The sequence below is a fragment of the Belonocnema kinseyi genome, chromosome 6, assembly GCF_010883055.1.
Source record: "Belonocnema kinseyi isolate 2016_QV_RU_SX_M_011 chromosome 6, B_treatae_v1, whole genome shotgun sequence".
Taxonomy (NCBI): domain Eukaryota; kingdom Metazoa; phylum Arthropoda; class Insecta; order Hymenoptera; family Cynipidae; genus Belonocnema; species Belonocnema kinseyi.
Genome location: NC_046662.1, coordinates 135,930,202 through 135,942,815, shown reverse-complemented (window position 1 = coordinate 135,942,815; position 12,614 = coordinate 135,930,202). Strand labels below are relative to the sequence as shown.

General features: G+C 33.4%; 1 protein-coding gene across 7 annotated transcripts in view; it reads left to right on the top strand.

The window, feature by feature from the left end:
- The window catches only part of LOC117175240 (heterogeneous nuclear ribonucleoprotein K), a 374,225-nt gene that overhangs the window by 232,594 nt on the left and 129,017 nt on the right, over positions 1–12,614 (top strand). For all 7 annotated transcript variants that reach the window (XM_033364916.1, XM_033364913.1, XM_033364918.1 and 4 more), the window contains one exon: positions 2,418–2,490. In XM_033364916.1, coding sequence (XP_033220807.1) covers positions 2,418–2,490 — 73 coding nt within the window. The remainder of the gene's footprint in view (positions 1–2,417; positions 2,491–12,614) is intronic.

The window sequence follows — 12,614 nt, the reverse complement described above, 5'->3', positions numbered from 1 at the left end:
TGAGCAAACGCGGCACCCATCGCGCGCAGAGCTTCTTCATGCCCAAAACTGAATGCACGATATTGTCCACACGTTCCAATGATATGCCTACAGCATTAGCTAACTCTCTCAATTTCACTTTGGGCTCATTCAACATCATATCATGGATTTTTTTGACGTTTTCTGGTGTAGTGACCTCTTTTGGGCGCCCAGATCGTTCAGCATCAACTGTGCTCGTACGGCCACAACGAAACTCGGTAAACCACTTATGAATCGTTCCAATCGACGGTGCAGAGTCCGGGTAATACTTATTCAGCTTGACGTTGGTCTCGGATATCGTTTTCTTGCGAAGATAGTAGTGGTTGATCAAAACTCGAAACTCAGATTTTTCCATATTAAAAAAAACTCGGAGGTTAGTCGCTTCTCAGTGCTGTAACTTGTAAATGCGTAAACATAAATGGCTGAAGTTTTGAGAGGCGTCATTTGAAGGATCAAGCTCGACGAAAATGGTTAACATTAGTGAATACTAATGCCATCTCTTAGAATTTTCAGGTACTTATCAGACTGCCTAGTATAATAGTAATAATATCCATATTATATACAACCTGAAAAATATAACCTGTAAATCGACGCATGCATGAAATTAAGAATCACGCGAAACATTCAAATCGCCAATTTCTTTCAAATGGGGATTTAGATATTAATAGAAGTCCACTGAAGTCTTCCGAAGCTTTTAGATCGGCAATCATCATACAGCAGAAAACCGAAGTTGAATCGTGCATGTTCGGCTTACACACGAACTTACAGTGGTAATCATGCACCTTCTGTTTTGCGGCTCCCAAACGGTAGGTATGGTGGGGGTAAATTTCATCCACGATCTGGCAGCACTCCGACTACCGATCTTACGTAGCTCTTTTAATGCCGAGTAACCTGCGCGCATTCTGGCGGTGGGGAGGACGGATTGAGCCCTGTCATCGGTAGCCCGCTCCGCACCCACTGGAAACGGCGAGAAATTGCTGTTCGCTGGTTCGTAAGAATTTCGTCATTTAAGACAGCCGGAGCTTTACGCGGAGTAAAGGAGTTGACTTTAGCTACAGTTTTCGAGCGTAAAAGTTTTATAAAATAAATATAAAAAATTTGTTTAATAGATTTGAAAAGTGTATTTATTATGCTCTGCAACAACTACTTTAATATATTTAATTTTTCTACAAAAAAAATTCGCAAAAATAGCTTTTTTCAAGAGTTCAAAGTAGAATACTGACTTAAACTATCTCGCCGGTTGACAAAAAAATAATTTTTGAGTATAAGGACTGGATAAAGTTTTGAAGCCGTTTTTCTCGAAAGCGGCTGATATGCGCAACAAATGGCTAAGCTGAATTTCATCCCCAGTGATGCTCTTTCATCTCCAAAAGTACAGGGGTGCACAAAGCATGTATGAAAAGTAGCTGTTGCTACCCCAACTGAAACATGTATTTTCTTGGGCTTTGAAAACGTATGTCACACCAAGTGTTTCGCACCATGGGATCGCAATATGTTTCGTTTAAATAGTCACCATTTCCTTTTGATATTTTGTCACTTTTTAATTCATTATTACAAATTACTGAATAAACGAAATTGAGATTAAAATTCTTAATCAAATTCTTTTGTGGTTAAAGTTTTAAAAAACTGAACTTAGAGCACAAAGAAAATAAGTATGACTCTGTGATCACTTCGTCGTTAGTAGGTACGTACACAACGCAATAGAACGCTCACAATAGGCAAAACGCGACAAACTTGTTGCTATAAAAAAAGTTCACTACGCATTTCTAGTTTACAATGGCTATCATTCGATTACCCTGCTCCTAAATTATCTTTTCCAAAACATTTAAAAAGTCGTTTCCCTTAATATCAAATCTGACAGACTTTATGTTATAATTTATAAACTATTAGTTTAAATCTGTGTCCTTGAAAGTTATTTGGCCATCACATAAACTCTAGAGAAATGTTTATTATTTCTCAGAAAAGATCGCTTGGTTTTTAAAATACTTTTTCATGATTATTAGTAATAGCATTTTTCCAGTGACTTTGTTTTTAAACATTTATTTATTTTTCTTCGGCAATTTAATGAAAGTCGCTGAGATCTTCATAGACTTTTCTTTCTATGCACGAGTCACAGAATAGTCACTTCAATTTTAAGCATGAAGTAACCAGTAAAAGAAAACTTATTGTTAAAATACGGCAATGGTTTAGTTTAGGATATCAAATCATAAGTATTTTTGGAGTATCTAATATTTGCACCGTAGCTTCAATTTATTACGGTTTTGTCGTGTTTGGGATGAAATTGTCAGCTCAATTTAAATTTTGATGGATAGAATGTTTCGGAGTGAATTATACTTTTCTCAGCTTTTTCTTCAATATTTAGATGAACGCTATAACTCTTGTTGTATCTCTGCTTTTAGAGTCCTGACAATCAGCTCGGACCTGGATACTGTTTTGCAGGTTTTGAACGAAGTGGTACCTAATCTGGAAGAGGTAAGATCATTTTTAATTTATGTAAGATTAACTATCCAAAATACAAATTGCGATTAAAATATTAAGAGATTTTTGCTTTTTTTCTCGAAAATTTAAACTTTTCTAATTTATTTGAAGAAAAAAATCAATAATGTAATCATTTTTTTACTTTGCTTAAAAATATGTTTAAACTTTTTCATGACAACGATCCTCAGTATAAATCATTAAGAAGATTGTCTGAACAACTGACATTCAAGAATTTATTTAGAATATTTTTAATTCATCTACTCCTTATTTCTATCAAAGGCTTCGGAGTGTACGACATTTTCGACTTTATAAAAAAAAATCTGTTAAAATAGTACCATTTTAATTTGAAAGAAATAAAAATTTTGAAAAAGTAATTGAACGGGACCTTGCAGATATAACAACAATTAACAATGGTGTTGAATTTTTGATTTCGGATAAAGTTGACCCAATCCTGCACAACAGTTGACCCTGCAATTTTGACAGGGGCGCATGTCAATGTCATCTCTTCATCGTGCAAGTCAACATTGACATGTGAAAAGAATCAGGTGTGAAATTCAATAAATCTGCAATAGAATAATAAAAGTCCCGTATTGAAATCTTCTTTAGTTTTTCCACAATAAAGTCCTGAAAATTGGCCCGCAACTCACATTTCCATTAAATCTTGATCTTTAAGATTATACGGATGAAAGTTTTTCCTCCGAAAATTTTGCAATATACTCACTCTGAATTTCGAAAAGCAGAAAACCCATTTTAAAGACATCCAGCAACACTTACACCAAGCGTTTTTATGGGTTAATAATAATGTTATATTTGAAATGAATTTGGCCATTACTGGAAGAGCTGGGTGAAATCCTTGATGCTACTGTAGGTAATAGTCCTCGTATAATTTTGGTTTTTTTTAAGTTAAAATATAGTGTCGGCTAGGACACAGATTTATGAAGATAAATTTTCACTATTGATTTTGATTCATTTAATTTTCAACATAAAAAACTAACAATAACTTCGAAAATGACAAATCATAAAATTGTGCCAATTTTGGTTAAACATTGTTTCTACCAAAAGTTAGAATTATCCTAGGGGAAATTTTTCTGTGACAAAAAAATCCGATCCAGAATAGAAAGCTGTTTTTTTAGCAAGCCATTTTATTAGCAAACTTAAGAGGTCTACTTCTTATGTCTACTTCAACTTTCTCGAAGAAAATTTTATTTAAATCTTTATATTTAACAAGGATTGAGAGCGAAATGCGTGAAGAGCGTAAAATCCGCTCCTCGCCATATTTTCTCCGGTTTATATTTTCTCAGCGTCACGAGCGAGAATGCTCTATGCGATCTTCGCGAGAACGGAGACTGAGTGGCCGAGATTCCACTGGGAAACTCGACGTTGCCAGATGCGAGCTTCTTCTTGAACGCACGAAAGCGGCGAAGCTCGCCGATCAGGACGACAGGTAGAAATCGTTTCGAGTTCAACTCTTGCGAGCGCCTACGCGTATCATAGATACGTTATTCGATATCTGAACCGTTCCCCAGATCCATACGCTGAATTATAACGAGGAAGAGAAGAGTTTCTTTGTTCGGGGCGCTCATATAGCAGAATATAAATTTCACTAGATGGCACTGCGTCACACGCTGTATAGTTAAATACATCACATTATTTGTGGGCTTTACTTGAACTTGACTTTCAATTTTTATTTTACATATGATCTGTAATTAATCTATTTTTATATTTTGTTGACAATTCATACTTTTTTCAAAAATTCATCTCTAGTTGAAAAGTCCTTTTTTTCTTCTTAAATTATATTTTTAAGTGATTAATTAATTTAGCCAGTTTAAAAATTTCATCTCTTCGATTCGAAATGTTATTACTTTTCATTTAAGACTGAACAGAAATATATTTTTTCTTGAAGAACTCTATGCTAAATGAGAATGAAAAAAATTCACAATTGCAAAACCATACTTCAAAACTACCTCCCTTTTCGGTTGATTGGAGACAAGAAATAATAATTGAAGAAAAGATAGATGAAAAAGTCAACCAAATTCTTTCAAATTCATAGTTTTTTTTTGTCCAAAATGAAACTGTTTCATAATTAAACTATTTGGCTAAAAATTAATTTATTGTGTTGAAAATTAATTTGTTAACAATTAATTTTTTAAAGTAAACATGTTATTAATTCAGCTGATAATTCTTCTTTTTTGTCCAAAAATTGAGTATTTCTTGGACAATTAACCTTCTTGTAGAAAATATGTTAATATTTTTTAGGAAATTGTTTCTTTAGTACTTTTAGTTTTTATGTTGTTTTTTTATTTTTAATCTTGTTTTTTACGATTAAAGAAAAATTCTGCTTCATATAAAAAAAATTAAAATATTCGTAAAAAATGTGTAAATCCTTGTTCGTTGAATAAATATTGTCTCATTTATTCTCGTAACTTGTATCGTTTGCACACAATTTAATTTTTTGGTTTTCAAATTTTTTTCATCAAGAAAACAAAAACTACTCATCCTGTAAAAAAAGTAATTCATGACAAATTTGTAGATCTCTTTTAGTTGCAGAATTTTTGTCGATCTATCACTTTTTGTATTTTTCTTTGTTTTAACGTGTTTAGTTATCTAGAATTTTATCAACAACAACAACGACGACGCCGGACAAACAGACACTGACGTAAAAACTTGTTTATCTAACTCAGGGGGCCTCAAAACGTCGACATTTGATAAAATTCGCGAGTCATTTTTCGCATAAAACTAATACCTTCTCATTATGGAGGAGAATGCAATTCATTTTTTTGTGTGATCAACATTTGAGTTTTCGATTTTTTAAAACAAAATTTCAAAATCTAATAAAAGAATAATGTAAGGCCTTGGAAAATTAACGCTTTTCTCTTCTTCACTTTTTTCATATCCCGCTTTTTTTCACTTCAAATGTCCATGTTTATTTGGTATTTTGGATTTTGAAGATCATATAACTTTTGTAATTTTGATTTTATCCAAACAAGTCATCGAAATAAATTGTACATATTTTTGTGTACTATAAATAACGATAGAATTTTGAATTTTTTAAAAAAGTTTTGAAAAAGCTCTAATTTTTAAAATTTTTATCAGAGATGGCCCTCTAACGGTGCGGTGTGACAAAGAACAATCCAATTCGACTATTCTTTCGAAAGTTATCCGGTAGACAGTCAACCACAGCAGCAGCAAAGTCGATGACGACGTAAAAACTGTTTTTTTTTTTTTGACTCAGGGGGGTCTCAAAACTTGGAAATTTAATTAAATTCGCGAAAGTCATTTTACGCATAAAACTATTACCTTGTCTAGGAATGAATGTAAAAAGATTTTACATTTTTTATTTCGATGAATGAGAATGTAAAAAGAGGATTTTTGACGTTTTTATATTTTAAAATATCGACAATGAATCTCGTAATTTTGAACATTGTAGGTGTCGGTACAATAAGAGTGATTTTTAGGGGTCTTGATAAACATTCCCACCGTCGATGTTCTGCGACTTCTGTGATGGATGTAAAATAGATACCACATGTATTGCAGCATCTCTTTTCTATATCATCACGTAAACTTGGACAATAGAGGTCGTAAGGCATGCTCATGAATGCGTGTAACGGTGGAATTAGTAGGCAGTGGTGAATTAGGAATGGTGCAAAAGTTTTTCCGTCATGCTGTTCCGGATCCGGAATCGTCGGATGTCCATTAACTTGAGTGATAGGATATGAGGGTGACAAAAAACGATCGTGTAGAACTAAATGTAAAGAACTCCGACGTGGGCTGCAGCATTGCTGATCATCGCATTTCACAACATAAAGTAATCATTATTTTTAATTCTTGATAAAGATGCATTCGTTCGGACGGATGCTTGTTAAAATATTCTAGAAAAGTGGGATGGAAAATTACCTGAAGTAAATATTGACTCACTCTAGCATGCTTGGTGTACCACTCTTAATTTGGAAGATCTGGAACATTAGAAATGTCGTCGTTTGGGTCGATGTAGATAGGGATTACTTCGTGTCCATCATTGCACACTGCGGACCATATTTCACCTAAAATTTCTCCTGCTTTTTTGAAGTTATCTTTTTCCAAATCATCATCAATTGTTTTGCCGCTGGAGTCAAGATGTGTCCCAAAAGAGTCATGGGGAAGAACAACACCTGTTAGTCCTTGGCTGAGTGGATGCATGCGTCTCTCTACTCTATTCAAAGCACTTCTACCGTGGGCATTAGTCACAATAAATATTGCGTCCAAATCATATTTTTTTAAATGTTCTATAGAATGTGCCGAATGTCTCCGTTCTTCATTACTTTAAGAAAAGGCTCAAGAGTTAAGAGAGTGTTTAAGTCTTGAGCGTGACTAGTTGCAGTCGAAGACGAGTGTTTACCACTCGTCCAGCGGCTTCTGGCCGCTATTGAGGCTACAGTTTCTGGTGACCTTGTGGAAGCCACAGAAAAGTATTGGTCTTGGTGCGCTTTATGATGGTCTGCTACAGGACGACTCAACTTCACCGGAACAGTCACTACGTGGCGCTTAGCCTCCCGCGTATCTGCCCGCCTAGGCAACAGTCGAATATAAGCAGCGCTTCGAGAAATATTAAATCCCAGCTCGATAAGTTTTTCAGTTTGCTCTGAAAGACTATTTACAGTACGAACAATTTCACAGCGAAGCCGTTCCTCAGCAGATGCACCAAACATAGCTAAGTCACTTATAGTTTTTAGCAATTCAGACTGTTCTTCCTCCAAGCGTGGACGTCCAGAGCTAGCTCGAGGTGTTAACGATTTTGCTGTTTCAGGATTTTTAGATCACAATTCGATCATTTTCTGTCTTTCATTTTTTCTATGCTTTATCGAGTATCTCTTTGCTTCTCCTTATGCTTGAGCTGTTTTTCAAAATCATCAATTTCTTGCCGCAACTTACGTACTTTTTCGTGTTCAGTGCCATCAGCAACAAAAGATCCTTTGCGTCTTTCTACCAAGTCTATCTCCATATGTCTTTTATCAATTGCTTTATTTGATAGCTTCTTCAGCTGGAGTAGGACGTACAGCGGATGGTGTGGAAGTTGACGTAACTACACCCTCATCGTCGCTGATTACAAGAAGCTGAGTTTTCCGTTTCTGGCACCTGTAGAGAAAAGAAAAAGTAAAAAAGAATGTCGCACATACAAAAAAAGAGTAAATACTAACCTACCATTTGAGGTTCATTGTCGTAATCTTGATCAAATAGCTGCTGATTAGTATGAGTAATCTCATTCTGAGTCACTGATTCCTCATGTTGAACAATCTGAACGCTAATTTCAGTTTTACTCGCGCATTTTAAGTTTTACACGCCTTAAACGTTTGTTTCAACTTGAGTTGAAACACTATAAGAGGTCTTAGTGTTTCCCTGGCATAAATATATCATTATAAAGACTCAAGAATGGCAAATTAGAGACGTTTAGAATAAAATAATGAATTTTTTTATTTAGAACACATCATGTACTAATCTTTCACATTAAGTTAAAGCACAATTTCTGAAATAATAAAAAATAAAAAAATATCTGATCATGGCAAAAAAGAAATGACTGCACTTATACGTTGAAGCTGTATTTTTAGCATATCTCAATAAAAAATTTCACTTCTCGCTTCTACGTTTCTGAATAGTTGTGAGATAAAATATTCACGGGCATAAACAAATCAAGTTAGAACCTGTACTTGCGTCGCTGTTACTCGGCTTTTTACGCTGCGACGTTCGTCGAGTCGCACGTGTCAATACGGTTGGTCGATAGCGCTTAAACAATCGAAGGGTTATTGTGCTGCTTAGAGGTCCTCAAGGCAGAGTTGAGACAAATTTACTCCGATTTTGATTGGTGTAATTAGCCCCATGCATCGCCCCCCACTTTTCTGTTTTCTTACGATCCAGAGGGGAATTGTCGGTTAAACTAATCCAACAGATGGCACCACAAAAAGTAGGTCTGTCTTTTTCATTGAATTGCATTGAGAAAAAGCAAAAATAATAAAAAACTTTATGCTGTTTGCAGATAAACAAAAAAAAACATATGAAAAAATAAGAGTAACTATTACTAATTATTAAAAAAAGAAAGTCATTAAAATATGTAGTTTCATATGAATAAAATTTTATTTTGAGATACATTTTGAAAGCAGTTCGAACTTTATATTTTTGTGATTTACTTTGCTCATATTATTGATTTTATTACTTGTTAAAGTTAAAAAAAAATTTTTATTAAAATTATGAATGTAGCTAATAAAAAAATTAATAATATTAAATACCTCAATGACAAAAATATCTAAAACATATACATGATCAGAAGAATTAATAAAAAATATATGACGTATCTCAAATATAAATATAATAATAATTAAAATATGTAAGACTACATCTTAAGTTGCAAAGTAAAGAATCTCTGTACATTTAAAATCTTAACAATTTTAAGTTTTGAACAAAATATTTTCTTAAAGTAATAGTGATTGTAATGAAAATGTTTGAGGGAATAATTTGTTAAAAAGTCAATGAAAAGTGTAATAAATGAGAAAATGGATTTAACATTATTTAATATGATGTATATATTTAGTCTATATATTTAAATTCACTTTAAAAAGTGCAGTTTTAAAATTGCTTTATATTAATGTAGGAATGACATTTAGTAACAAAAATAATTTAAAAGTTTATAATAACTATTGTTATAAACAATTCTTGTGGCAAAATATTAGAATTTGAGATTTAAAAAATTATTATTTCCTTCAAGCGCCAGAAAGACTTCAGGTATTCCTTCAAACAATAAATATTTAATGATATTTGACAAAACATTACAATTCAAATTGTTGTAAACACATTAGATGAACAAATTCAAAATTTAGCTCCTTTCGCATAGAAATTTTTTTTTACACTGGAAATGTTTTAAGCTGTTGGACGAATAACTGCTTGTCACAAAAATATTTGAGAAGTTAACAATAACCATTGTTATAAATAATTCTCGTTACAAAATATTCAAATGTAAGGTTTTATCAAAATTTTGATTTTCTTTAATCGCTACAATGGCTACGGATATTCCTAAAAAAATGTATCTTTGATCATATTTAGTGGAATATAACAACTTACACGTTTATAAACAATTTACATAAAAAATTTCCCTTGGAAAAAGTCGGGTTTTTAATCGTAATAGATTGGAAATGAATTATAACACTGCATGCTAAGATTCACTCTATACAAAATCTTTTGACAATAACCCACCGACTTGACCATCAAAGAAAATTTAAATTTTTAAAACCTCAAGTTTAAAATATGTTCAGTGCAAAAAAAATTGTCCATGCGAAAGGGCCAACATTTCAAATTTGTTTATCTAATTTGTTTACAAACATTTAAATTGTTATATTTTATCAAATATTATTAAATATTTATTATTTTAAGGAATACCTGAAGTCGTTCTGGCCATTGAAGGAAATTATAATTTGAAAAATCTCAAATTCTAATATTTTGCCACAAAAATTGTTTATCACAGTGATTATCATCAGCTTTTTAATTATTTTTGTTATTAAATATCATTCTTACATTAATGGGAAGCACGTTTAGCAAAAAAAAAAAATTCACCGATAATAAGACTTTGTTTATACTTTCACTGGAAAATTTATTAATAAAAAAATAGATGAGACAAAAGTCCGGAAAGTCAAAATCTATAGAATTTAATGATCTTTAATTTAAAACAAAAAAATTCAAAATCGCAAGAAAATTGAAGGCTCAGGACATTTTGAATGAAAAAAGTGCATTTCCTCCAACTGTGCGTCATGAGTACAGTACGTTTGTTTATAGATATTAATAGCTTATAGTCTATTTATTTTAGAAATGAGATTTGTAATAATATAATTAACTATTTAATTCAAAATCTCCTTTAAGTTTTAATTTTTCAATAAAATTATTAGGGGCTGAATGCAGCGAGAAAAAAGCTTTAAAGATTAAGCAACAAATAAATGATTGAACTGTATAAATATATATATATATATGATGTCTGGTTCAATTTATATAAATATATACATTATATTGACTAATATTAAATCCATTTATAAATTTAAATTATTTCTTGAAAAAAAGATCCTACTCCATCTGCACTCCATTGGGAATCGAACCAAAAAACTTCTGATTTCCGGTCAGGTGCTTTTCCAATTAAGCTATTAGAGGGATCAGAATAAGAACTCTTAATTCAAGAACATAACGCTCATTTTTAGCTAGGTGTTAATGGTACAAGTAATTATTTTAAAATTTAATTCATCTGCTATATCATCAGAGATTGTACCTTACCGACAGTAGATCATCCCTCCAAACCATGAAGGCAGAAAATCTACACAATATCGATCAAGTTAAGAATCTTCAATAACAGAAAATGCTTAACGTCTTAATAAGACTCGATGCAAAATAATATTTTTAAATTACAATTATTTCTTGAAAAAGCATCCTACTCCATCTTCACTCCATTGGGAATCGAAACACAAAACTTTAGATTTCCGGTCAGGTGCTTTTCCAATTAAGCTATTAGAGGGATCAGAATAAGAAATCTGTTAATTCAACGTTGATCTACTGTCGGCAAGGTACAATCTCTGATAATATAGCAGATACATTAAATTTTAAAATAATTACTTGTACCATTAACACCTAGCTAAAAATTAGCGTTATGTTCTTGAATTCAGAGTTCTTATTCTGATCCCTCTAATAGCTTAATTGGAAAAGCACCTGATCGGAAATCAGAAGTTTTGTGGTTCGATTCCCAATGGTGTGAAGATGGAGTAGGATCTTTTTTTCCAAAAATAATTTTAATTTAAAAATATTATTTTCCATCTAGTCTTATTAAGACGTTAAGCATTTTCTGTTATTGAAGATTCTTAACTTGATCGATATTGTGTAAATTTTCTGCCTTCATGGTTTGGAGGGTTGATCTACTGTCGGTAAGGTACAATCTCTGATGATATAGCAGATAAATTAAATTTTTAAATTAAATCCATTTTCTCATTTATCATTCGTGTCATTGACTTTCTACCAAATGATTCCCTCAAACACTTTAATTGCAATTACAACTATTTTTAAAAAATATTTCCTTCAAAACTTGAAACTTTTAAGATTTTAAAGGTACAAAATTTCTTTACATTGCTTCCGTGACGGTTCCGCCGTCGCGGTCGTCCTCTTCGGCCGCCATTCAACGCTCAGCTCAGAACTGGCATAGACTAGGGGAATTCGACTGTCTAATTAAAAAGAAAGCATTGCGAATGCCCTCTCGGGTGATGACGCAATGTGATTTCTGCCCAGTGCTCTGAATGTCAACGTGAAGAAATTCAAGCAAGTGCAAGAAATTCCAGCGAAATCGCGGTAAAATGTCAGCCACAACCACGTCTCACAACCGTGAGATAGGTGGTTACAGTCTGTAAAGAAATCAATACGACGATCCAGCAAAAGCATCGTGCACCCTAAGAACACGGAGTGACCCAAGGACAACCGCCTTCTGCATTTTTCCCGCAAGTGTTGTAACATATTGTTGACACGCAGGGATGCTTTTTAAGCCATTAACAAGTGAAAGCTTGGCACCTCCAAGAGCGAGAATTTTCGAGAAAAAAGTTCCAGTATATGCGGCACTTCCCATTCTCGACAATTGACTCAATTTCGCTAGGAGCATTTAGAGGAGCGATATTAAGGTGAATGCCGTAGGAGTGACAGAGATGGTAATAAAGTACTCTTAGTCCCGCATTGTGCCTTTGAATGTAGGTCGTTCTCGCGTATGTTGGACAACTAGATAGTATGTGAGCTAAATGCTCAGGGTGTGCATGGCACGCCCTGCAGCTATCATCGGGAATGTCTTGGCTCAAAATCTGGCGACGGTATATTCAGGTGGAAATGACACCGTCTTGGCATGCAAAAATGAAACCCTCTGTACCAGGCTTCAATCCGGGCGATTTAAGGAAAGCAAACGTTAGCTCACAAGAGATTGACTGATCCTTCACATTTCCGTGGAAGATAGCGTGCATCCTCTTATCGAGGAGCTGTTCACCAAAGTTTTTCTCTTGTGCTTTCTTAATCCGGGCTTACAGGAGTGAGTACTCGAGATAGATTAGATTTGATGCATTTTGCTCACCCCTAATACTGAAGTCAAG